Source organism: Pan paniscus, chromosome X (genome assembly GCF_029289425.2).
Source record: "Pan paniscus chromosome X, NHGRI_mPanPan1-v2.0_pri, whole genome shotgun sequence".
Taxonomy (NCBI): domain Eukaryota; kingdom Metazoa; phylum Chordata; class Mammalia; order Primates; family Hominidae; genus Pan; species Pan paniscus.
In genome coordinates this window covers 136,142,942-136,168,379 of record NC_073272.2, presented here as the reverse complement: position 1 = coordinate 136,168,379, position 25,438 = coordinate 136,142,942, and the positions used below count along the sequence as shown (strand labels likewise).

The window sequence follows — 25,438 nt, the reverse complement described above, 5'->3', positions numbered from 1 at the left end:
GTGGAATTTTCAATATCATTCAATTTAGGACTTAGAAGGTATAGTGTGGTGAAGGGTGTTTGTGGTTGTATCTGATTCTCCAGCTACTCTGAAATAATAATGCTTAGGCATTGCTTTCTCTAGCAGTTCCCAGAGGCTTCTTCCAACTCCTTCCTCTGTAGTTTCTAGTGCCTCAGAATAGGCTTGCAGCAAGAACAGTGTCCATGGATAAACTTGAGTATATTGGGGTTTTCTCAAAAGAGAACCGAGTACAGTTCAGGAAACTTCCCTCAAGCAGATGCAATGACTCTTCTTGATGCACATTTCATTTTCTGATCAGTTTATTTATTTTCAAAATCAGTCAAGTACTTGTACAAGTGAATAATACCAGTGTTGCCATGTATAGGCATTTAATAACCCTGGATAAGGAACAACTAAAACCAGAGGGAGAGGTTTTTTTATCACAACTTTTGCTCTCATGCCTTATTCTGCTAATATTTAACTTCTGCTTATTATTTTAGATCTACTCATCTCTACCACACCCGCCCAAAACGTGTATCCACATGCACACACACATGCACACTCCCATTAGGACTGATGGGCTAAAAACAAGTGAATTTTTTTGCATTGCTACTATTTTGGCATACATGTCATTAACATTTTCCCAGTTGATCAGTTCTAAGGGAGACTCAATAAGTCTGAAATCCCCGGAGATACTAGACACTCTCTCTAGTCTATTGCCTCTTGTTCACCCAGGCTTTGACAAACTAAAACAAAACTCTTGTCAATGTATTTCTGGAAAAGTTTGAATTTTATATTGTAGCATTCAGAAATATATTTGGAATGTGTTGTTGTTTAACTCTTTAGTAATATTAGCATTACTCTTTTATCAGAAATATATTAATGTCTCATTTTTAGATGCATCTGGGCTTTTTGGTCATTTTAACTTTGAATGCAAAATATTCATTGATTAAATGAATAAAGCAGTGAATCCTAGAATAGGCAGACTTGTGTAGGTTTGCATTTGCATGTATCTTTATTGACCCCCCAAAACGTGAAACATTGATATCATATATTTTCACTCTAAAAACAGATTATAGGTTTTCAAGAACATGTACAAAAAAGATAGAAATTTGTCTTGATATGGTTCCCAGAAAATATGCAGCTTAAAAGTGGAACAAATGGCTCTACCTAATGGGAAGACAGACCCTTTAAAATCCTATGCCCATTACCAATCATGTCCCATATGAAAAGGTACATTTTATTTCCATCACCACATTTGGGGAAAAAATGATGCAATCTGTTTTCTTTAAGAGACTTCTAGACATCCTGGAACAAAATGTTTTTAGAAGGGGCATTTCCATCCAGAAGGTGGGCATCTGGTTACCTTCAGATATGCATACTTACATTGTTGGCTGGCAAATTAATAGATTGTACCTGTGCATGAGAACACTTCTAATTTCAAATATACATATTTGAGACTCAATATATTTTAACACACTGACTACATTTCAAAGGTAACAGGTAAACTGTATTGAAAACAACATCTGATTGGTATCTTCACTGGGGACAATAGCATATCAGATTGACAGTTGACTGGTAAAGTGAAATGTATTTCCTTAATGTGTTTTTTGCCAAGAGTTGAGTAGTATTAGACAGGCCAGAGGTCATATTTGGGAAAGTCATCTAAAGCCAGGAAGAGCCCATAGGCCCAGGCAGGCAAATACTTGAATTCATGATGAGCTGAGAGGGGCAAGGTCAAACAGCAGAAACGGAACTGAAGCTGGGAGCAAAAGGCAGACCTGGGCAGAAAGTTTGGGCAACATGGAATTGGGATCCTAGGCAGTTGAGATGCAGCGGGTGGCAGTTGGGAGGAAGGAGAGCAGAGAAAAAGGCACTTTTGACAGTGACTCAACTAGGCACAGCTAATAAACTGTACAGATGCAACCATGTCAAAAAGGCTCCACCTCCTTATTTGTGGACTGTCGAGGACATTATGTAGGTGATGGGCATTAATTGTAACCCATGCATATGAGCTTCCTGTAACTGGGCTGAAACTATTGATACATTCAGGCCAGAAGAGTGGGTCTGAGTATGCACTGTTTATTTCCTGGTGGGCGCTGCCTTCTCAGCTTGGCTCTCATTTCCCATTACTGCTTTGCTCTGACTCACTGATGGCCTGCCACATGTCATTAGGCGGCTCAGCTGCTGCTCTCATTTCTCCCAAAGGTATACGGAGGTTTGTGTCTTGGCTTCTACACTTTTTTTTTTTTTTCCGGAGAGCTGGAGGAAGTGGCCTTTTGATAGTTTTGTTTGTTGAGTTGAATACTTGTAGTGTCTTACGGTTTCAATTTTCCTTTCTCATAGGTATTTGATCCTGATGACCTTTATTCAGGGGTCAATTTCTCCAAGGTACTGAGTACTCTTTTAGCTGTCAACAAAGCAACAGAAGGTAAGCCGGGCTTGTGATTTATATGTTCTGGGTGACATTTTTGAATCCATGTGTTTGTGATTACCCTAGGAGCCAACTCTGGCCAGGATTGTTCTCTTGATGCAAATTTTCCCCTTGCTTCCCCAAATACACCCCAACAAATGTCAAATGCTTGAATTTTTCATGGCTTAGGATTTAAAATATACCTATCATAGATGTTATTCTAATGCCCTTAATATAATGATAAGAACTAAGAAACTATTCCATTCAAAGCTCTGAATCACCAACTGAGTATAACAAAACAGAGAAGAAAAAGGAAAGACCAGTTCCCTTTTTCATAGAGTTTACAAAATACAGCCGTCACTTCCCTTTCCCCACTAGAGACATATTTTTCTCATTGTTTTACGTATGCCTTTGTCCATGTAAAGGAACCCCTCAGTAGCCTTGCACCAAAAATGAAATCTTGGGGTCATAGGGAGTGAAAATAATATCTTTTATTTAAATGTTTAACACCTACCACACTAGAGGTATTAAATATAAATGCTAGTAAATGTGAAGAAAATGATGATACACTTAGAATGTAGCTTCACTCCTTCCCTGGTATATTTTACCAACAGCTGAATAGTAATAATCATACTTAAAATGCTTTGAGCTCTTGCCCTGGATCTAGGCTGTCATAAGAGCCACAGGTGATCTCATCCAATCCTTGAAACAACACTGGGGGTAGGTATTATTATTATTAGTTCCATATTACAGATAAGGAAAGTCAGGCCAACAGTTGCCCAACTAGAAAGTTAGTCGCTGAGTTGGGATTCAGACCCACATCTGAATGACTACAGAGCCCTTATGCCCAAGCACGAGGCTTGCTGCTCAAACTGTTGTAGAGTCAAGAGGCTGTGTGCCCAGCATCGCCAGGTGCTACAAAAAATGTCAAAGCTATGGTCCCTGCCTTTGAGAAAATTACTGTCTATTTAAGGAGACTCAACTTACCCACGTGAAACAATTAGAGGACAAGAGCAGACAATATAATCAAGTGCCAAATAGGTTAGAGCATCTAGGAAGCTATCGAGTAATTATAGTTTTTTGTCAAAAGAGCTGTATATAATAGCAATACAAGTAAAAATACTTCTCCAAAGTTGTTCTTTTGCTATTTGGAAAAAAAATGCTTTTGCAAGGCGTATAGCTGAAAGTACAGCTAATTCAAGTAACTATATTTAACACACATGACAACTATCCAGTTCTAGTCAGGGAGGATCGTGTAATTCTAACATTATGCCACACAAATTATACGTTCCTTTGCCAAACTCTCCTAGCAAGTTTTACAGTCTCTTCCCTTGCCACAGATATTTATAAAATACAAGGAGGTGAAAGTTAAAACCCACAGCATCAAGGAAATTACTTGGATACTGAGCTTGTCGCCTAGGGAATGTTTGGGCTTTAGACTTTTGCAGTTTATATCTTTTAAAAATAAATGGAGAGGAAAAGAACCCTTATTGAAATTTGTCAAGAAGCCAGCTCCTCTCTTTTGTATACTCTCAACAAACTGAAAACATCCAGCTCAGCTCTGGCCTGGTCGAATTTCACAAGGTTTCAAGGAAGAGAAGACTCTTGAATCTGATTGTTAAAAAAATTATTCTAGTATCAAGATTGCATCTTTCCCAAACACATCTTCTCTTTCACTCTCATTCTCCACCCTGCCCCACACACATCAGGGAGATTTTACATCATATATGCCACACATATTGTTACGTGTGAGTAAGAAATGAGCCACTGAGTTATGGGCCAAAAAACAAAGAGAGAAATTTGAAATATTTCAAAGTAATAAGAGCCACAAACAGCTGTTTGGTACCCAATATAGTTCTGCCTTGGATAACAGGGCATACTGTTGCAACTGGTTCAGGAGGGAAGAGTTGTAGGGAAATGGTTAAGAGAAAATGTGGTTCTGTCGCTGTTTTTCATTCTACTGGAGCACGATGGCCAGTAAGGTTAAGAACAGGAAGTTGGCCACCAAAAAGGGAAGGGGGATTGAAATACACTTGGCATGTTCATAATGATAACAGTTAGAATTACAGCCAGGATGCCTCTGATAGTATCCTGAGAAAGATAATGTTATGCGGTAGATGTTTTTCTGATCTGAGTGGTTCCTTTAACATGCCTTTTCCTCTTTTCACAGATCAGCTATCAGAAAGACCATGTGGACGTTCCTCTTCTCTTAGTGCTGCTAATACTTCTCAGACAAACCCACAGGGAGCAGTTTCTAGCACAGTTTCAGGGCTGCAAAGGCAGTCAAAGACAGTGGTAAGTATAGTCCCCAATTCTCCGTCTGTTTTAAAATCCATAAAATTAGATTGATATCCTAGTTGCATCTCCATATGTGGTGAGACAGCCATCCGGTTTGTTTTGGGCATCACTGAGAAAACTAATTATAAACCGAGCACCAATTCAGGCTGGCCCGAAGGAGCAAATCAAAGGCATGTGGTGGGGCAAAAATCCGGATTGAAGCTCCAGCTCTGTCCCTTACGAGAATTAGGCAAGTCACTTAACTGAGAATGCTATGCAAATGGAAGTCATTATGGCTACTTTCTGATGGCAGTTTGCTGTTAATTTCCCTATCCCTTGTTTTATTAGAACTAAATAGTGCCTGACACATAGTAGGCAATCAATAAATATTGATTAGTATCCTCATTATTATTGCCATTTTTATTTTTCTCTTTCCATTCCTAATGAGGAAGGCTTGATTTTAAATTTCAGTCTATGATGAGCTTCTATATTAGGATCTCCCAGTTGCCTTTTCACTTGCTCTTATTGGGAGCTTTTATTTGGGAGGAAATGCCTCATCTTCTGCTCTTTGGGTGAAACCTTTATTTCCTGTCAAAAGCCACCCACTTGCAGTAAGACATTATGACCTATTACTTCCAAAGCACTTGAGCATGTGGTTCTTAACTTTTTTGGATCACAGATCCCTTTGAAAGGCTGATGAACACTATGTCTCTACACCCCTGGTACCCTCTCAAATTGTATACAAAAGCCCATGTGTATGAACTTATTTAGACAAAAATATGTTGTGCTCATCAGATCCTCTAAAGGGTCTGTGACCCTCAAAAAGGAAGTCCAGTTTATACATGACAGATTAAGAATTCCTGACTTAATATATCCACGTAATAAAACTGCAGTTGTACCCCCTAAATCTATAAAAATAAAAAAATGGAAAAAAGAATTCCTGACTTAGGCAACTATGGGTTATTTGATCTTTGCATATAAATAAGTCTTAGCCAAATTAAGATATCCTTAGTAATTAGGAGATGGGAGGCAGATTTTATGGAGGGTAGGGTAGTACATCTTGGTTATATAATTATGTGGACTGTTTGTGTGTTGAGTAGAGGCGGGGTGGAATAGCTTATCCAGGGTGGAATAGCTTATCACTCTACTTTGTTATCTGGCTTAGTTAAATAGATAATCTTTAGATAATGGGGAGGGGTGTGGAGAGAAAAATGAAAGCTATGACCCACTTCAAAATACAGATTCTCACAAATGCCAACGTTTACGCACTGTTTTGAGGGATTTATTAATCCCTCTGAGACCCATTCATGGATTCCTAAGTTAAAAACTCAGGACTGAGATGGATCTGGGGTTTTGTCTTTGCTTCCTCCACTTTATTTGCCTATATCCATATCATTTCTACCCCTGCCTTATTTAGATGAGTGCTTAATCTGGTGTGGCTTTTGTTTCTCTAGGAGATGACGGAAAATGGAAGTCATCAGTTGATAGTAAAAGCAAGATTCAACTTTAAGCAGACTAATGAGGATGAACTGTCAGTTTGTAAGGGGGACATCATTTACGTCACACGAGTTGAAGAAGGAGGCTGGTGGGAAGGCACATTAAATGGGAGAACAGGCTGGTTCCCCAGTAATTATGTCCGTGAAATTAAATCCAGTGGTAAGTGAAGTTTTTAAAAGGCTTTTTGATTGTGACTCTTGTACTTTCTTGGTATTCTTACTGAAAATTGTGTAGTTTTAATTGGTTAACAGAAGCTGTTTATACTTGTATGTGTATGCCAAAAATAAGAGTAGAACAGAACTGGGAAAAATCTGTGATTAGATATTTTGAAACAAATTGTATTTAGATTACATTAAGGCAGCAGAAAAATAAAAAAAGCAAAGGAATTCAAAGCTCAGACAACTGGTCCACCCTAACTGTATCCCTTTATGTCTACTAATTCTAGCCCATGTAATATAGTACATAGTCCTTCTCACCACTCTAAAACTTACCATGGCAGAATCCAATAATAAGAGAGGCCATGTGCTAACTTCCTTTTTTTAGCCTTAAGCCCTGTAAGCAGACCTGAGACTAAATGCCTCAGACATGAGAGATAATAATGATAGGGCTGCAGGAAGCTGTCTGGCCGCTTTGATGCTGAACAAGATTGCCCTTAACTCACTGAATACTGCTAGCTGTTTACCTTTTTTTTGTAACAATAGCCAGAGAATGAAATTGAATTGCTCTTCAGTAGTCTTTTCTTCTCTCTCTCTCTTTTTTTTATTATTATTTTTAGACAGGGTCTCACTCTGTTGCCCAGGCAGAGTGCATTGGCTATCACAACTCACTGCAGCCTGGACCTCCCGGGCTCAAGTGATCTTCTTGCCTCAGCCTCCCAAGTATTTGGGACTACAGGTGCACGCCTCCACACCCAGCTAATGTTTAAACTTTTTGTAGAGACGGATCTGCCTATGTTGCCCAGGCTGGTCTTGAACTCCTGGGCTCAAGTGATCTTCCTGTGTCGGCCTCCCAAGGTGCTGGGATTACAGGCATAAGCCACTGTGCCTGGCCACTCTTCAGTAGTTTTCCTTAGAGTTTTTTTGATAATTCACTTGCCCTTTATTGTTTAAGAAGGTAGGCTCTGCTGATATTGCAAAAAACCCAGCAAACCCTTATACATAAAAATATGTCCCTCACAATACACATAAAACAGCATTTAGTTATTCACATTATTACATCTCTTTACTTTTCAAAAATATTTACACAAGGGCTCTTTTGAGTGGTTAGCTCAGCGCATTATTTCTTTTGTAAATATCTTATTGCTTTTTCAATGCCTCAAAATTGATACTATTAATTAATTAATAAAATTTTAGGCTCACTGTAAGTAAAATGAAACATTCTGGAAATATACAGTTGACTCTATTTTTTTGTTGTTGTTGTTGTTTTGAGACCGAGTCTTGCTCTGTCACCCAGGCTGGAGTGCAGTGGCGCAATCTCGGCTCGCTGCACGCTCCGCCTCCCGGGTTCACGCCATTCTCCTGCCTCAGCCTCCCCAGCAGCTGGGACTACAGGCGCCTGCCACCACGCCTGGCTAAATTTTGTATTTTTAGTAGAGATGGGGTTTCACCGTGTTAGCCAGGATGGTCTTGATCTCCTGACCTTGTGATCCGCCCGCCTCAGCCTCCCAAAGTGCTGGGATTACAGGCGTGAGCCACTGCGCCCGGCTACAGTTGACTCTTGAACAACATGGGGATTAAGGGCACTGAGCCCCCATGCAGTTGAAAATCTGTATATAACTCTGAGCTCTTGAGAGCTGAAAATTTCCGATTCATTTTGATATTCTTGAAGGCTGGCACCTGAGTGGCATCTCATTAAGGGCTCAATTCATTCAATATGGACCAGGTACTGGATGAGACACTAAGAATATCAAGAAGCATTCCATCAATTTCATCAAGAGGGAAATATGTGAATATTTGGAGGCAGCTGTCTTTCTCCAGAGTAACTTGGTAGGATTTCCCACATTTTCCTTGCCTTCTCTAGAATGATTTCAATACATAAATTTCCTTCTTCAAACATGTGGAACTTGAAGACCCTTAAAGGCAGTAGGATCATTAGGGCTTATTAGTTACTTCTAGATTCTAGTGTTCAGAGCATTGCTTTATTTTCATCACTGCCCTAAAGTTACGACTGTAAGACTGAGAATAAATAAAACACACACACACACACACACACACACACAAAAAAAAAAAAGAAAGAAAAGAAAATCCATGTATAACTTTTGACTCCTCCAAAACTTAACTTCTAATAGCCTACTGTTGGTTGGAAGCCTTACTGATTGTATGTTATATGTATTGTATACTGTGTTCTTATAATAAAGTAAGCTAGGGAAAAGAAAATGTTATTAAGAAAATCATAAAGAAGAGAAAATACATTTACTCTTAGTTAAGTGGAAGAAGATCATCATAAAGGTCTTCATTTTCATTGTCTTCACGTATAAATGGGATGGGCCTGCAAAGTTCAAACCCATGTTGTTCAAGGGTCAGCTGTATAATGTAGATAATGAAAGTTCCTCTTCTCTTTGCACTCTCCCCCCGACAACCAGAGTTAGGAGCTTTTTCCTAAAGTGTTTAAGATAAAATTAATTTTCACACTTTTCTGTGTTCTATGTTGTGTTAAAAGGGGTATCCCCTTTAATGGAATATGTTTACTAACAGATTTATAATTATATACCTATATGGAGACTTCTTAGCATTTTTAATTACTGGGAATCAAGAAGGTTCTATTGAGCCCTGGAGTATTTCCACAGGCTTTGCCTGGAATTTCCTTGGTTTTGATGATATTCACAGACGATTTTTACCTCTCACTACATCTTTCAATTGATATAATTTTGTTGATATAATTTAGGAAAATCCCTAAAAGATTTTCCAGGTTCACTCTAACATTGTTCCCTGATACAGTGTCTTTATCTGCAAAGCTAAAAGGAGCAGTAATTTTGTCCAGGAATCCCAAGCACTGCGAGGGGACCTGGGAAGTGAACAGCACACCCTCACTTTGACGTCTCTGCTTATAATGTCCCTCACTGTGACTCCTTGTAGCAGTCTGGCCACTCCCTTATAGACTGCCCCAGGTTATTTGTTCTGGTCTTAGGGGCCTTCATTTTAAAATTTCTCCTATATTCTCTCTGGTTTAGGACTCAGCTTAGGATTCATGTGGCAAGCTCCGACTCTGACTTGAGCACTTAGGTAACCCTTAGAAGCATCTAACCCAACGGTCAAGGACAGGTCTGAGTTGCTTGGGTCAGGAAATGAGTGCTAGTCAGGGAAGGCCTGGAACTAGCAGTGTATGGAACAACCTCTCTCATTTAGCTTATGGCAGCAGCTTCCTAATTGGCATCTCTGCCCCTGTTGTTGTCACTCCTATAATCCAGTCTAAACTCAGTACCCAGAGTGATTCTTTCAAAATGTAACTTGGGGCCGGGCACGGTGGCTCATGTCTGTAATCCCAGCACTTTGGGAGGCTGAGGCGGGCAGATCACTTGAGGTTAGGAATTCGCGATCAGCCTGGGCAACATGGAGAAACACCATCTCTACTAAAAATACAAAAATTAGCTGGGCGTGGTGGCGCATGCCTATAGTCCTAGCTACTTGGGAGGCTAAGGCAGGAGAATAGTTTGAATCGAGGAGGCGGAGGTTGCAGTGAGCTGAGATCGTGCCACTGCACTCCAGCCTGGGTGACAGAGTGAGACTCTGTCTAAAAATAATAATAATAATAATAATAATAATGTAACTTGGGTCATGGCTCCCCATCTCAATAAAAGAAAAAGCCAAGGCCATCACAATAGCCTCCAAGGTCCTCCAGGATCTGGCCTTCCGTTGCCCTTTTGGCTTCCTCTCTGATCTCTCTTCCCCTCACTCATTCCACTTTAGCCACACTGGTCTCTTGGCTGCCTGTGCCAGACAGGCTCCTGCCTCACTTGCTGTCCCCCAGTCTGGAACATTCTCCAGCTATCAGCACAGCTGGCTCCCTCATCTCCTTCAGGTCCACTCACTTGCCTACTTCACAGGAGGGCCTTTCCTGGTCACCCAGGAGAAAATTTAACCCTATCCCCACTCCCTCTATCCCTCTTCCCTGCTTAAATTTTTTGCTTATTATTTTTCCCCGTCTAACATAATACACGTTTACTTATTTATTTCATTTACTGTTTACATTTTACCATTAGAATTTGTAAATACCACAAGGGCAGAGACTTCATTCGTTTTGTTTATGCTCAGTAAATATTTGTAAAATGAATGAATATTACAGCGTAGGTAATTCAATTCTGTTCAGCTTGTTCACTGAGTACCTCCTAGGCACAATCTATACCTCATAGACCCCGTCCCCTAGCACCTTTACAGTCTAGTAATCAACACAGGTCTGTGCAGAACTAACTGTTACAGGCCAGGACACAGTAAGTAGCACAGACAAAGGACTGAGTAAGATGCTGTAGGAACAGTGAAGAAACAATTTGTTTAACAATAACATAAGGAGTGGGGAAGCACTTGAATTGGGTCTTGAAGGATAGAAGAAGCTTCTGACTGGGAGAAGAAGATCAGAGGGAACTTTTAAGTTCAAGCATGGAAGTAAGAGTGGATGGTGGGGTGATTTGGGTTGAGAATCAGATGCATGATGATAAGGAATGGGACCTTGAGCTGGAGCTACATTAAGAGGCGGTGTCAATGTCAAGTTTTAAGCAAGGGATAACATGGTCTAGGAAGATCTTTCTGGAGGTAGCGTGGGGGATGGATTTCAGGGAAGTGGTAGGAATAACCAGCAAGGGTGTAGAGAAACTAGCAGAGGCTACTGCTAAGGTCCAGGCAATCCAGATAGTGGTGTGGATTACTCTGGGGATAATGGGGAGGAAGAGAAGTGGATGGATGCAGTATATACTATTGAAATGAAATTTTAAAAACTTGCTGATGATTAGTTTTGAGGATAAGGGAACAGATGAGAACAATACCAAGTCTAGAGGTCCAGCTTGACGGTGAACGCCTTAATGGCATGCAGTGTCATGCTTCTAGCCAGCCCACAAAGGTTGATCTCTCTTAATGAGGGTGTCAATCTCTGTCTTGGACACTGGTGTGGTGGAGAAGCATAAGACATGGCTTTTGCCTTCAGGGTGTTCATACTGTAGTGTAAGAAGACATCATTAGAATACAATATGATAAGTTTAGTGATAGAGCTAAATACAGTATGCTATGGAGAGGTGGGAGGAGAAGAGAGGAGCATAACTCATCTTGACAGGGAAGTCAAGGGGACTTGTTCATCTTTGTATACTGTCTTGTCTTCATATGCCTAACATGGTGCTTTAGACATTGGAAATATTTGATGTGTGCTGAACTCCGTTAATAGAGAAGACAGGAGGAGGCAGAGGTTGTGTGTGCATGTCTCTGTGTGTGTCTGTGTTGGGCGGGTGATTGGTACTGAAGATGATGAACTGTTTTGTACTTGAGTAGAGGTGCACCGAGTCATAGGTCTGAAGATTTCTAGCAAGTAGTTGGCAGTATGGTTATGGAGCACAGGAGAGAGATAAGAGCTGGTGATGAGGCAACTGACAGTATAGGTCAGTGGACGATGAAGTATAAAATATATAGCAGAGCATCAGTATTCAGACACAGAGAGTGCATTGTGCCTGAAGAGGTTAGGGGAGGCTTCATGGAGGACATAGGGCTTAAGCTGAACACTGAAAGACAGGTAAGTTGTGAATAGGCCCAGAAGAGAGGCAAGGACAATCTAAATCACAGTGATTGTTCAGGGAAAACAAAACCCACCATGATTCTGTGGTAGGACTGAGCAGAGTGAGCTTGATGGACAATGGAAGAGACTAGCTTCAGGTAACAAAAATGTCTTGCTGGGAAACTAGGTGCTCAATAAATCTTTGTTGACTTGAATTCTTTCCTACCCCAACTCTTGCCACCACCACAAAATAGTAGGTAAGCCAAAACCTATCTAGGATGCTGCCGAGGAATATTTTAAATTAAATGCTGTTGTGTTATGTTTGGTCTAGAAAATACTTGTAAATTTTTAATTAATTAATCTCTCTCTGTCTTTTTTTTTTTTTTTTTAACACGGGATCTCACTATGTTGCCCAGGCTGGTCTCAAACTCCTGGGCTCCAGCGATCCTCCTGCCCTGGCCTTCCAAAGTGCTGGGATTACAGAGGTGAGCCACCGTGCCCGGGCTTTATTTCTTTCAATGAACTCCATACTAATGTATAAGCTTAGGAAAATTTGTCTTTAAGGAGTTTGAAAAAAGTGATGTAGTGAAACCCTTTTTTTTTTTTTTTTGAGATGGAGTTTCGCTCTTGTTGCCCAGGCTGGAGTGCAATGGCGCGATCTCAGCTCACCACAACCTCTGCCTCCCAGGTTCAAGCGAGTCTCTTGCCTCAGTCTCCCGAGTAGTTGGGATTACAGGCATGCGCCACCACGCCTGGCTAATTTTGTATTTTTAGTAAAGAATGTTGATCAGGCTGGTCTCAAACTCCCGACCTCAGGTGATCCGCCCGCCTCGGCCTCCAAAAGTGCTGGGATTACAGGCGTGAGCCATTGTGCCCAGCCAACGTAGAGTTTTAAACCCCGTTGCCATACAACCTTTTAGGCCATTTATAAAGTTCAATCAGGCATGGAACTAAAAATCTTTAGTGATCTCAGTCTGCTTACTATTGGGTCAAACATATAACACTGTGGCCACTCGAAGAGTCAGTAATTCTGACACATTCATACATGCAGCCTGGAGGGTGGAGGGACATTTAGCCTGATACTACACATTCTTTTGTAATGTCTTACAAGCAGAACAAAACAAGCCCAAAGCCATACAACCCTCACCCTGCAGATTGCTGTGCCATGGGAGTGCTGTGTGTAGTTTTCCTCCCTTGAGCCTGTCACTGACAAGAGCACTTTGTGCTCTGGTAAATTTGCCCTTGGGGAGTGGCGTTTTAAGTTTTGGATTCCACTGTAGCTCTCATCTAGAGATAATTACGGCCAAAGCTCTGGGGATAGCTTTTTCCCGCTCTTTGAGAGGAGGCCGATTTCAGAGGTCGTATAGCATAAAGAATCACCCACCTAATACTATAGAAAGTTAAGAAATAGAAGACTTGAGTGTGAAACACACACACACACACACACACATCTCTTTTTAACATGAGCTTGTGGCTGAAAGTAGAATAAGTTTTTGTGACCATGATGATAAAAACCTCTTTCCAAGGATGATTGAAACTGGACATTGATGACATCATGAAGCCATTGTCACCAATTCTGCTTGCCTACCTCTGGATTTCCTATTACATGAGAAAAACCCTATTTTGACCAAAAATATGTTTTTTAAGGATCTTATTTCATGAAAAATACATGTATTAATAACTTAGTCATTATATAAGTTACAGAACATATATTAAGGGACTTTGCTCTTGTATTTCATTTGAGTCACATACATTATAAATGAGAAAATTAGCCACTTATACAATTTTCCGTTCTCTTTTAAAAATCAGAGGTAACTTGTAAATTAACTTGTTATTTATACATCAAAGTAATTTCTGCTAGCACAGTGGCAACATAATGGTAATTATATCCTTTTTAAATTTTTGTCTCTGTTCTGTTACCTAGAAAGGTTGAGGGTTTTGTTGGGACTTTGCATTAAAAATTTCCTGGCAAAATTTTTAAGCCAAGAAATTATTGACGCAAGTGTGATTGAGCAGATATTTTAAACAAATTCTATTTTCTCCCACTGATTCAATTAAGAGGGCATCAAATCCTTCTTCTAAAACTTCTTATTAGCAGTAAATATAGATATCAATTGAGGGGATTAGGTACATGGTTAATTAAATTTGTATTAAGGCATATTAAGAAATCACTCTTCCTGCTCATTATAACCAAAGCTAGGATTGAGCTTTATATTTAGACTTCCTGTTTTAATCCCCTGGGTGTATCACATAGATGTTTCCTGTCCAGAGAGACTATTTGTCACTAGATTTCTTTTTGTCTTATCACCACCAACAGGCAATAGTAATCTGTACACCAGCAAAGGAAGAGAAAGAATCAAAAGTTAATTGGAAAGGAGTCTTTACATCAGGATCAGGAGGATTTCTTATGCCTGTATTTGTGTGACACTCTTGTTTGAGTTATATTATACGAACAATCCATTGGAATTCTTCACTATATTGACTGATTTCCACCCCCCCACCCACTGGTTGGATTGCCCAGTCTCCTCATTGCCTTAGAACACCACCTAAAATGTTTACATTTTCATGTTCGTTCTAGTTAGGGCACTTTGAATCCCCCCCACCACCCAGGGACTGAACTTGTCTCCTCGGAACCTCCACATATTCATTCCTTCTCTGCATGTTGCTGAGTGTGGGTTTCAAAGAATCCTTCACATGGCGGGAGTAAGAAGTGGTAGGGGTCGGGGTGGGGAGCAAAGGAGGGACAAGAGGCCAGAAATTGTCACTGAGGTCATAGTGCTGGTGTTTTTCTCTTTGCATTCCCTCTTGTAGTGTTTCATGGAGTCAGTCATTTGCAAGGGCTACATTTTTTTAGACTTTCCAAGTTTATCCTTCCAAATCTGTCTCCCTTCTGTTCTTTGTGTTAATTCCCCATCCTAGACCAAGACTGCAGAGAGAACTAGAACTTCAGTGCTATGCTGAATTAATAGCGGTGAGAGCATGCATCCTTGCCTTGTTCCTGATCTTAGGAGGAAAGCATTTAGCATTCAGTCTTTCCCCATTATGTAAGATGCTAACTGTAGGTTTTTTGTAGACGCACTTTATTAAGTTGAAGAAATTCTTCTTTATTCTTATTTTTTTCCACGAGTTATTTTTTTTTGAATAGGTGTTTAATTTTGTTAAGTGCTTTTTCTGCATCGGTTAATATTATCATGTGACTTTTTTCTTTTAAGAGTGTTAAGATCATGGGTTACATTAATGGATTTTAAAATATTTAACCAACCTAGGATGAATCCCATAGTATACAATTCTTTTAAAATATTGCTGAATTTTACTTGCTAATATTTTGTAAATTTTTTTGCATCTATATTCATGAGGGATATTGGTCTGCAGTTTTCTTTTTTGCACTGCCTTTGTATGGTTTTGGTGTCAGTGTAATAGTGGTTTCATAAAATGACTTGGGAAGTGATGTCTTTTATTTTCTATGTGACATTATATGGAATTAGTATTGATTCTTCCTTAAACAGTTAATAGAATTCTCCAGTGACACCTTATGGGCCTGGAGATTTCCTTTTTCAGAGTTTTAAATTTATAAGTTCAATTTCCTTAATAGTTATAAGGCCATTCAAATGATCTATTTCATATTGGGTGAGTTGTGGTAGTTTTTGTTTTCTGAGGAATTGGTTCATTTCACACGTAAGTGTCAAATTTATGTGTGTAGAGTTGTTTGTAGTATTCCATTATTATCCTTTTTATATCTCCAGGGTCTGGAGTGATGTCCCCTGTTTCATTTCTGATAGTGGTCACATTTTCCCAGGAAAGCCTTATGAACCACCAGTGGATCCAGGCGGATCCTGAACTAGCATAAAGCTTCCAGGAACTGGCTATGCTCCACTTGTCCTCTCTGGAGAGTGACAGAATTGTCCCTCATTGCTACTTTTCTGCCTTATTTTCACTCTACCCAACCTGGCCCCACTGGATAACTCACTGTCGCAAGAACAGTTCTGCCTTGAGCATTGCCATTTCTACATCTGTGTTTCTGAAATCTTCCCTGAAAAGAAAACTCTGTACTGCTTTCCCTGCCTGTTTGAATTCCATCTGCCCTTCAGGGCCAGATCGAGTACCTCCTTCCCAGCAAGGTCTTCTCTAACCATCCCAGATCAAACTCACAGCCCCTCTGAACTCCAGCAGGAACCCCTGCCCATGCCATTGACCAAGACCTTCAGTAGCTTTATCTCTGGGTATCATATTGGTTAGGAACACAGGCTCTTGTCAGGACATACCTGGGCTTCAATCTTGGCTCTGCCATTTCCTAGCTGCATGACCTGAGATAACTGACTTCACTTCCTTGAATCTTAGTGGCCTCCTCCGTAAAATGAGAAGATAGTCTGCCTGTCAGGGTTGTTGTAAATATCAAATAATATGTCTTAAAAGCTATTAAGTATGAAATAAATATTAGGGATATTCCAGTACAATAATAATTAAAAATCAAGGTTAAATGGGAAAATATTTATAAAATAATATTGTAATAGAAGAATTATAAAACTGCAGGTAAGGTTAGAAAGATCCAAGAGTGTGTGCATATGTGTGTTCACAAACATACATAAAAGAATGGGAAGACACACTTCAAAAACAGTCTAAATGATGATGGTTAGCTCTAGGTGATGGGCTAATTGCTGGGTTTTATTTTCTATTCTGTATTTTAAATTTTTGGGGGTGGGACTGCAATAGATTTATAACTTGAAAATATTATTAAAAAATCAAGGTCTGATGATATAGTATTATTTGGTTATTTATACTGCACTATACTTTAGAAAGGGTTTAAAACAGCATACAATATACCAAGTTAAAATTAAAATATAAACCAAAGTGAAGCAGAGGAGAAAATGCAGTAGGAAAGATGCTATGTTGTGACACTGCTAAAAATTTGTTATGACTGTCTCATATTTTTATTGTTTTTTTTTTTAAAAAAAGAATGTCCTAGGATTTCCTTTAGTCATGAGTTTAATAAGTAAAATTAATTTAGGTAAAAGAAGGGCAGTATTTTACAACGCAATGGAATAATATTAAAATTATACTTAAAAGAGAATAATTTCCTGCTAGTTTTCATTGAGTTAAACCTTCTGATCATTTTGTTGTTGGCATAGTAGACAGACCCAAGAAAAGCATGCTTGCCATTACTTATATTTTATTATACTTGTATATTAAATTGCACATTATAAGTACAGATGCTTCTTGGCTTACAATGGGGTTACATACTGATAAACCCATCATAAGTTGAAAGTATCATAAATCAAGAATACATTAATACACCTAACCTACTGAACATCATAGCTTAGCCTAGCCTACCTTAAATGTGCTCAGAAAACTTACAGTAGCCTACAGTTGGGCAAAATTATCTAACACAAAGCCTATTTTATAATAAAGTATTTATTAGGTCATGTACACAGTAGTTTGCCAAGGCAGGAAAATATCAAAATAAAGTATGATTTCTACTGAATGTGTATCGCTATTGCACCATTGTTAAGTTGAAAAATCGTAAGTTGAACAATCATAAGTTGGCGACTATCTGTATACATTTGGCTAGTACTGGTTTTGCGTATCTGTTTTGAATAAGTTGAATGGAGAGGGCAGACAAACCCCAACTGGGAGTAAAGTTCTTGCCCTGGCCCTGCTATTTCTTAGTTAGGTCTTAACTCCTTGGCTTATTCCTTCTTTGGAAATTGAGGGGTCTAGACAAGAAGATCTAACTTTGACCATCTATAGTTTAGCACAGTTGTAGTTTCATTTGTTTAGGAATGTACATTTCCATTGATCCTTCCACTGGGAATCTTTATAGTATGTTAGTTGACCCATGTTATAAAATGTTCATCATAGCCTTCTGTGATATTAACATAATTTAAATGTTTTTTTCACAGAGAGACCTCTCTCCCCAAAAGCCGTCAAAGGATTTGAAACTGCTCCACTTACCAAGAATTATTATACTGTGGTAAGTGTTCAGATGATGAATAAAAATTTTCTTGACTCTATATGGAACTTTTTCACTTGTCAAACCATTGATGTGTTGAGGTGACACAAAGGAAAGACTGAATAAAGTTGCATGCATGAGTCTAATGCCATTCGCATTACAGTGGAGCTCTTTTACTTATATGCTTCTTGCAGATGTCTAGAAGTCTTACATCTACTGTGCTGAAAAATTCAAAGGTAGCACGGATTCACAGCAAGCCCTATTAAACAGCATGAAATAGAAATTGGCTAGTATGTAAGAATTATGGTGAAATTCAGCAGTTAGACATACCCTTACCAGATATTTAGAAGGTGAATTTCCAAGTTCCTGTAATGCAATAAATTTTAAGTGGTTGCATTTTGTAATTTTACTTTAGAATCAATGACTTCATTATTATATCGTCTGGAATATTATCACCCTTTAAAGAGAGCCCAAAAGGAAAACTGCCCTTTGGCACAGTGGGAGGAATGACATGGCTCTGGCTTAAACACAGATATGTCAAAATATGTTAGCTATAAATAGGGTATGTGCAATACTCAAAATAAATTCCTGTTTGAAAAAGAAATCGCATCATTCTCCTTCATCTACTCTCTGCTTTCTCTTCATGTCTCCTTTCCAGACTTGGCCTAGTCACTAATTAAAAGGTCAAGTCATGATTAACCTCTAAGTTTCCCTGTCTGGTAGCCTTGTCATTCCCCCGGCCCTGCCTCACCACCTCAGCTGAAATACAGTTTCACTTTTTACCCAGTGTTCTATGTGCGTTTGTCTTGCGTACTCATCTCCCTTTGTGCATGGATAGAGTTTTTAAACATCTCTATACAGGTATGTGAATATCATTTGGTTTCAAAAAGTTGAATTTCACTCTTCAGTGAATTTGCTCTATAATGATGACACGAGCAATAGAGAATATGAAAAATCAAGAAGGAACTCTCTAGGTAACATGGACAATAAATAATCACAGTCGACTATTTTGTTAATATCTTTTATCTTACATTTCCAAGGCTAAAATATATTACCCAGCAGAGGTAGGTTCCCTTCTCCCTTACTTCCTGACCAATTCTTTTAGCTTTTAGATAACCCCTAATGATTTAATTTTTAAAGAAAGGTTGTAGTGGAATGGTGGATGAAAATATTACCATAGCTTCTTCTCTCTGTGGGTCTGGAGCATATCATCACTCTGCTTTGGATCTCTCTCTGCCTCTGCTGATTCTACCAACTTAAAGTGTGGTTGGGATTATCCAAGGCAGAGTATACTCTGTGATTCTCATGGAATTTATATCAATCCTATATATATAATGGTCGAACTCTGGACATGCTGCAGTTTATATAACCCACCTCCTGTTGGAAGACATGTGTTGTTTCTAGTTCCTTGCTGTAATAGACAATTCTGCATTGAATAGCTTATATATATCACTTTGCCAAAGTATATAAAGATCTGTATGGTGAAAGTTAAGTGCTTAGGTCAAAGGACATATATGTTTAACAGTTTTTTTTTGGTAGATATCATCCCAAACCTCAGACCTAATAAAGAAAACAAATGTCTTGGGGAACTCATGATAGCCTGTGAAGAACCTGTAGAACTTCGATGTGAATATTGCTTAATTATTGGCCAGCTGGATATATTGTAACTAGATATGGATGTGAAGAGATTTTGGTTGGTTGGTTTTTTAAATCCACATTTCTTTGGCTTTGAATAGTTAGGCAAATTTTTAGTGTCAATTAATTCAAAATATGTTTTGAGTGTTCTGATTGTCCTCCTAATCTGTGTTGAATAAAAAAAATCTATTTCATCCACAGGATTTGTAGACTTGTAAAATCAATTTCACTCACATGAAAAGTGCCCTCATCTGATGGTATATTAAATCTTCTTCCCTCCAAGAGTCATTAATTGTAGATATTTTCTGTTGCTAGATCTATAAGAATACTAATGACTGATTTTTACTTCATTAAAAAAATGAAATAACATTTTTCTTTTATATAACTAGTTATATAAATGTTTTTTAAATATCAGACAATACAGAAATAATGTAAAAAAGAAAATAAACACCACATGTAATCCCACCACTTAGAAATAATCACTATTAACATGTTAGTGAATCTCATGCCAAATTTTCTTTAAGGTAGGTGTAAGTGTATATATATATATATGCATATATATGTATATATAGCCTGTAATATCTATGTGTGTATATAAATTTTTAAATAAAACAGGAAATTATGTATTCTTTCTTTTTCATAAAGATTTTTTTTTTTTTTTTGACACGGAGTCTCACTCTGTCGCCCTGGCTGGAGTGCAGTGGCACGATCTCAGCTCACTGCAACCTCCGCCTCCCGGGTTCAAGAAATTCTTCTGCCTCAGCCTCCCGAGTAGCTGGGACTACAGGCGAGCACCACCATGCCCAGCTAATTTTTGTATTTTTAGTAGAGACAGGGTTTCACTATATTGGCCAGGCTGGTCTCGAACTCCTGAGTTCGTTATCTGCCCGCCTTGGCCTCCGAAAGTGCTGGGATTACAGGTGTGAGCCACTGTGCCTGGCCCATAAAGATTTTTCTATCCCTATACCCCAATAATACTTGTCTCTGACCAGACCTGTTCTTTTTTTTTTTTTTTTTTTTTTTGAGATGGAGTCTCACTCTGTTGCCCAGGCTGGAGTGCAGTGGCATGATCTTGGCTCACTGCAACCTCTGCCTCCCAGGTTCAAGCGATTCTCCTGCCTCATCTTCCCGAGTAGCTGGGATTACAGGCATGCACCACAATTCCCGGCTAATTTTTGTGTTTTTAGTAGAGACGGGGTTTCACCATGTTGGCCAGGCTGGTCTCGAACTCCTGACCTCAGGTGGTCCTCCCGCCTTGGCTTCCCAAAGCGCTGGGATTACAGGTGTGAGACACTGCTCCCAGCCAGACCTGTTCTTATGCTCTTCCATTTAATGAGTCTTTGCCAGCCCAGGGCTCCCTTTATTTTGGTCCTGTGTATTAGGTTTCCCAGAGAAACAGAACCAATGTGGGGGGTGGGGGGCGGTGGGGGAGGAGAGAGAGAGAGAGAGAGAGAGAATGAATAAGGAATTGGCACATGTGACTATGGAGGCTGAGAAATTCCACACTCTACTGTCTCAAAGCTGGAGACCCAGGAAAGCTGGTGGTGTAATTCCGTACAAGTCCAAAGGCCTGGGAACCAGAGAGCTGATAGTGTAAGTTTCACTCTGAGGTCAGGAGAAGATCAATTTTCTAGCTCAAATACGCAGACAGAGAAAGCAAATTCTCCCTTCTTCTACCTTTTTGTTCTATTCAGGTCCTTAGCAGATTGGATGAAGCCCACTCACAATAGGCAGGCAATATGCTCTACTCCACCTACTAATTTAAACGCTAATCTCATCTGGAAAACCCTTACAGACACATGCAGAAATAATGTTTAGCTAAATATCTGGGCACCCTGTCTATCCTGCCCAAGCTTACAGGATGTGATGATTAATTTTATGTGCCTACTTGGGTCGACACATAAAATTAATCATCACATCCTGTAAACTTGGGCAGGATAGAGACCTCTGGGAATTTGCAAATCTGTAGACATATTCTCCCCTTTTTCAAGTTTCTAAGGGATTATCTGCTGATTTCAGCCCCATTTAGGCCTTGATGCAATTCTGGTGTCATGTCAATTTTGAAATGTTACATAGTTGTCCAGTGTGACCAAAGTGGCTGTGGGCACCCAGCTCAGACCCGCACCTGCCACTAGGCATGTTTAATGTGGGTAATTGAGACTTGGCCACTCCTGGCTTGTTGTTTTGAATAGGAACTTAGCATCCTTGAGGGACATGGCAGTCCAGAGAAAGCTTTTGCTGCCCCTGACCTTGGTTCCTTAATTGTCCTCAATTATTGCTGCAATATGTTAAACTTCTCTCACTATTAATTATTTTTCTAATAATCTTCTTCTGCCCATTGTCTTTCTTTGCTCATTGTAACTTAATGTTATATGCCAGGAAGATTTAAAAAGTAAAAGTCAGAAAAAGGAATTGATACAGCTTGGTTGTCAGGCTTAATTTGTGTGCAGCACTTAGGTCTTGGCACCCATGGTCTCATTGGGAGGGCAGGTCAAACATGATAGTGTAAGCCACATGGTAGAGAATGATGTAAGGTTGTAAGGTGTTGTAAGGTGGGTTTTTCAAAATGCGGTTGGGATCCTTTGTCTCGGAGGCACCTGGGGAGCTTGTTAAAAGTACAGACATACGGGTGTGGTGGCTCACGCCTGTAATCCCAGCACCTTCGGAGGCCAAGGTGGGTGGATCACTTGAGGTCAGGAGTTCAAGACCAGCCTGGCCAACATGGCGATACCCCGTCTCTACTAAAAATACAAAAATTAGCTGGGCATGGTGGCCTGGGCCTGTAATCCCAGCTACTTGGGAGACAGAGGCAGGAGAATTGCTTGAACCTGGGAGGCGGAGGTTGCAGTGAGCCGAGATTGCACCATTGCACTCCAGCCTGGGTGACAAAGTGAGACTCTGTCTCAAAAAAGAAAGAAAGAAAGAGAGAGAGAGAGGGAGGGAGGGAGGGAGGAAGAGAGAGAGAAGGAGAGAAGGAAAGAAAGAGAGAAAGAAAGAAGGAAAGAAAGAATGAATGAAAGAAAGAAAGAAAGAAAGAAAGAAAGACTACAGACATCTGGGCCACACACCTGACTTGCTACATCAAATTCTCTGGCTGTTGATTCCAGGAAATAGCATTTTAAACAACTCCCACTCCTTCCTTTACCACTTCCCCTTAACACACAGGTGGCTCTGATGCTCACTTCACCTAAAATATGAGAACCAATCAAGGAAAAGGTTGAATGGAGGATGTAGGATTCAAGGCAAATCTTGGAGGAAGGTCGGAAGTTAGACAAGCAGAGAAGAGCTGAAAGCTTATTCAGACAGGGGGAGCCATATGAGCAAATTCTCCCAGGCAAGAATGTGCCTGTCTGTAATTAGTCCCTGCAGGTCAGAGAGTGGACTGCACGCTCTTCTTCTCCCATCCAAATATCCCTTGTAAGATGAAATTCTTTATTCACTGCAACTATTGCAACACACTTAATAAAGCTGGCCTTTGTGCTGTCACAAATAGGCCAGACTCACAGTAATCCTAATATTCAACTCTGGGGATGAGCATCTGTGTGCAGAGTGAAAGGTGGTATTTCCCCCCATCCAAGTAAGAAAATATAATCACTAAGGACCAATATCATTTATTTTGTTCTTGCTTTCTCCTACTTTATGTAACATAATGGTAGATGCCTAAAGGGCATGTTTTATAGAACCTGCCTGCAGTAGAAAATGTGGGAGGAAGGCTGTGGCATGTTACATTACAAAAATCCTAGGAAGCCTCGGGTAACCTTTGCTGTAGCTTCCCGCCTTCTGCTCACCCTCATTTTCTCTCTCACTCATCTATCTACCTCTCTCTGCCACCCTGGATTTTTCTACCTTTCTAGTGCTCACCCACCTTTTTAATTCTACTAGCCTAAACTACCTTACACATTTATCCATTGATTCTCTTTTCCATATCCGCTCTTATTTCTTTCTTACCCTCTTCCCATCTTACTCCTCCATACTGCTCTTCCATGTGAGGGCTGGAGGTGGAGGAAGTGACAGGATCCTGTGGAGTTCGTGAATCTATTTGTGGATAATGGGGAGTAGTGCTGCTTGTTTTGTGAAAGCTAAGGACCTGGGCGTGCAGAATCAATCACTGCAGGCGGTTCTACTGGCATAGAAATCAAATATGACATAAATATTATAATATATTGCCTTTTTTGTTCTCAAAGAACTTTACCAACATTAGCTCATTTTCATAGGCACCATAATTATCTCAGAATTCCTATAATGTAATATTTTTGCTTTGATTTAAGGTTTCCTGAGACCATTATAGTCTCCTTTATCATTGGAGATATCTCTGTTTTCAGCCATTGTTTATGCATTTTAGTTTCTTAAAATAATTTCTTTATACTTTTATGACTCCTTCCCTTTGGAAAACATAGTTATACAAACTCACTCTAAAGCCTCTCCAGGAAATGTGGGAAATGTGTTTTATTGGAAAATCAATAGCCCAGGATGGTGGTAGAAAAAGCCTCCACCTTTTTTTTTCCTGTGGTTTCTCACTGTCTATTTTATTCTGAATTCAGGCAAAGGTTGGTTGAGCAAAAGGATGCCCAGTTGTCCTTGTGAAGACAGAGTCAGGGAGGCAAAGGCAGTGTCTGGACAGAGTCTATTTTAGTGAGTTTGAATGGATTTCATCAGATCAAATTGTACTGCTCTGAAGTTGCTTGGCCTGCCAAACTCCTTGCCTTCTGAGTCACCACTGAGGCCTTCTGTTTGGGAGCACATAGCCTTCTCTGTCTGCTTCCCTTCTTATCCTTTTACATTAGATGCCCTGTGGCCTGAAAAATAAAGAACCAGTCTCAGAAGTTCATCAGTTGATCTTTTGAGATTGAAGAAAGCAATAAAGTTCTGAGTGACTTTGGGAAGGAATCCCAAACATCCACCCTGATGAACATTCCTGCTCATCCAACCACAGCAAGAGAAGTTCTATTTAGTATATTACTACTCACATGTTTTTTTTTTTTTGGGGGGGGGCATAATTTGATAAAAAGACTTATTAACCACTTTTGTCATTTTAATTTTGTAAAGTCCATTCTGCCACTCTCAAAACTTGCAGTCATAGGAGTTTAATGTATATTTCCATTTAGCTCTCCAGAACTCACTCCAAGGCAGCAGGAAGTGTCTGCGTGCCTCCCTCCCATGGGAAGTAACTGCCCTATGCCAGTGGTTCCAGCAGACATGGGTACCCTAGAAAGTGTGTTGCCTCACCTAGCAAATAAACCCACTGGAGCAGGACACTTGGCATCTTTCTTGAAGAATCTTAGCAATTTCAGGTACAAGAGCCCTAGATGGTAGCATTTTAAAGGGAGTTGAAATATTAAGGCTATTTCAGTGGGGAAGAAGCAGAGTGAATTATATCAACCACGGAATTAAAGTAGTGTTTGTTTTAAAAATCACATTTTATGATGAAAATAATATCTATGATTTTTCTAATTTAAAAATTCCCTTCAAGCAATGACTGTTTGCTGTTGTTTTTCTTTATTTCAACAGATATTATAATTCAGGGACTATGACAGTTATAGACAACAGTGCTTTAAGGGAGGGTGACAGCTGGGCATGGTTGCTCATGCCTGTAATCCCAGAACTTTGGGAGGCAGAGGCAGGAGGATAGTTTGAGCCCAGGAATTCAAGACCGGCCTGGGCAACATAGTGAGACTCTGTCTCAACAAAAAATAAAAAATTAGCTGGGCATGGTGGCATGTGCTTGCAGGCCGAGCTACTTGGGAGGCTGAGGCAGGAGGATCATTTGAGTCTGGGAGGCCAATGCTGCAGTGAGCCAAGATAGCACCACTGCACTCCTCCTTGGGTGACACAGCAAAACCCTGTCTCAAAAGCAATCAAACAAACACACAACAAAAAATAAATGAATAATTAAAAAAATTTAAAAAATGTTAGAAAGGAAGGATGAGGATGTGAGATGGCTTGTTACCAGACATGGTCTTTTTAGAAAAGTGTGAACA

General features: G+C 39.7%; 1 protein-coding gene across 7 annotated transcripts in view; it reads left to right on the top strand.

The window, feature by feature from the left end:
- ARHGEF6 (Rac/Cdc42 guanine nucleotide exchange factor 6) overlaps positions 1-25,438 on the top strand; it is a 116,203-nt gene that overhangs the window by 31,720 nt on the left and 59,045 nt on the right. For all 7 annotated transcript variants that reach the window (XM_034949540.3, XM_034949542.3, XM_034949541.3 and 4 more), the window contains 4 exons: positions 2,347-2,431; positions 4,584-4,708; positions 6,145-6,346; positions 17,776-17,846. In XM_034949540.3, the coding sequence (XP_034805431.1) occupies positions 2,347-2,431; positions 4,584-4,708; positions 6,145-6,346; positions 17,776-17,846 (483 nt within the window). The remainder of the gene's footprint in view (positions 1-2,346; positions 2,432-4,583; positions 4,709-6,144; positions 6,347-17,775; positions 17,847-25,438) is intronic.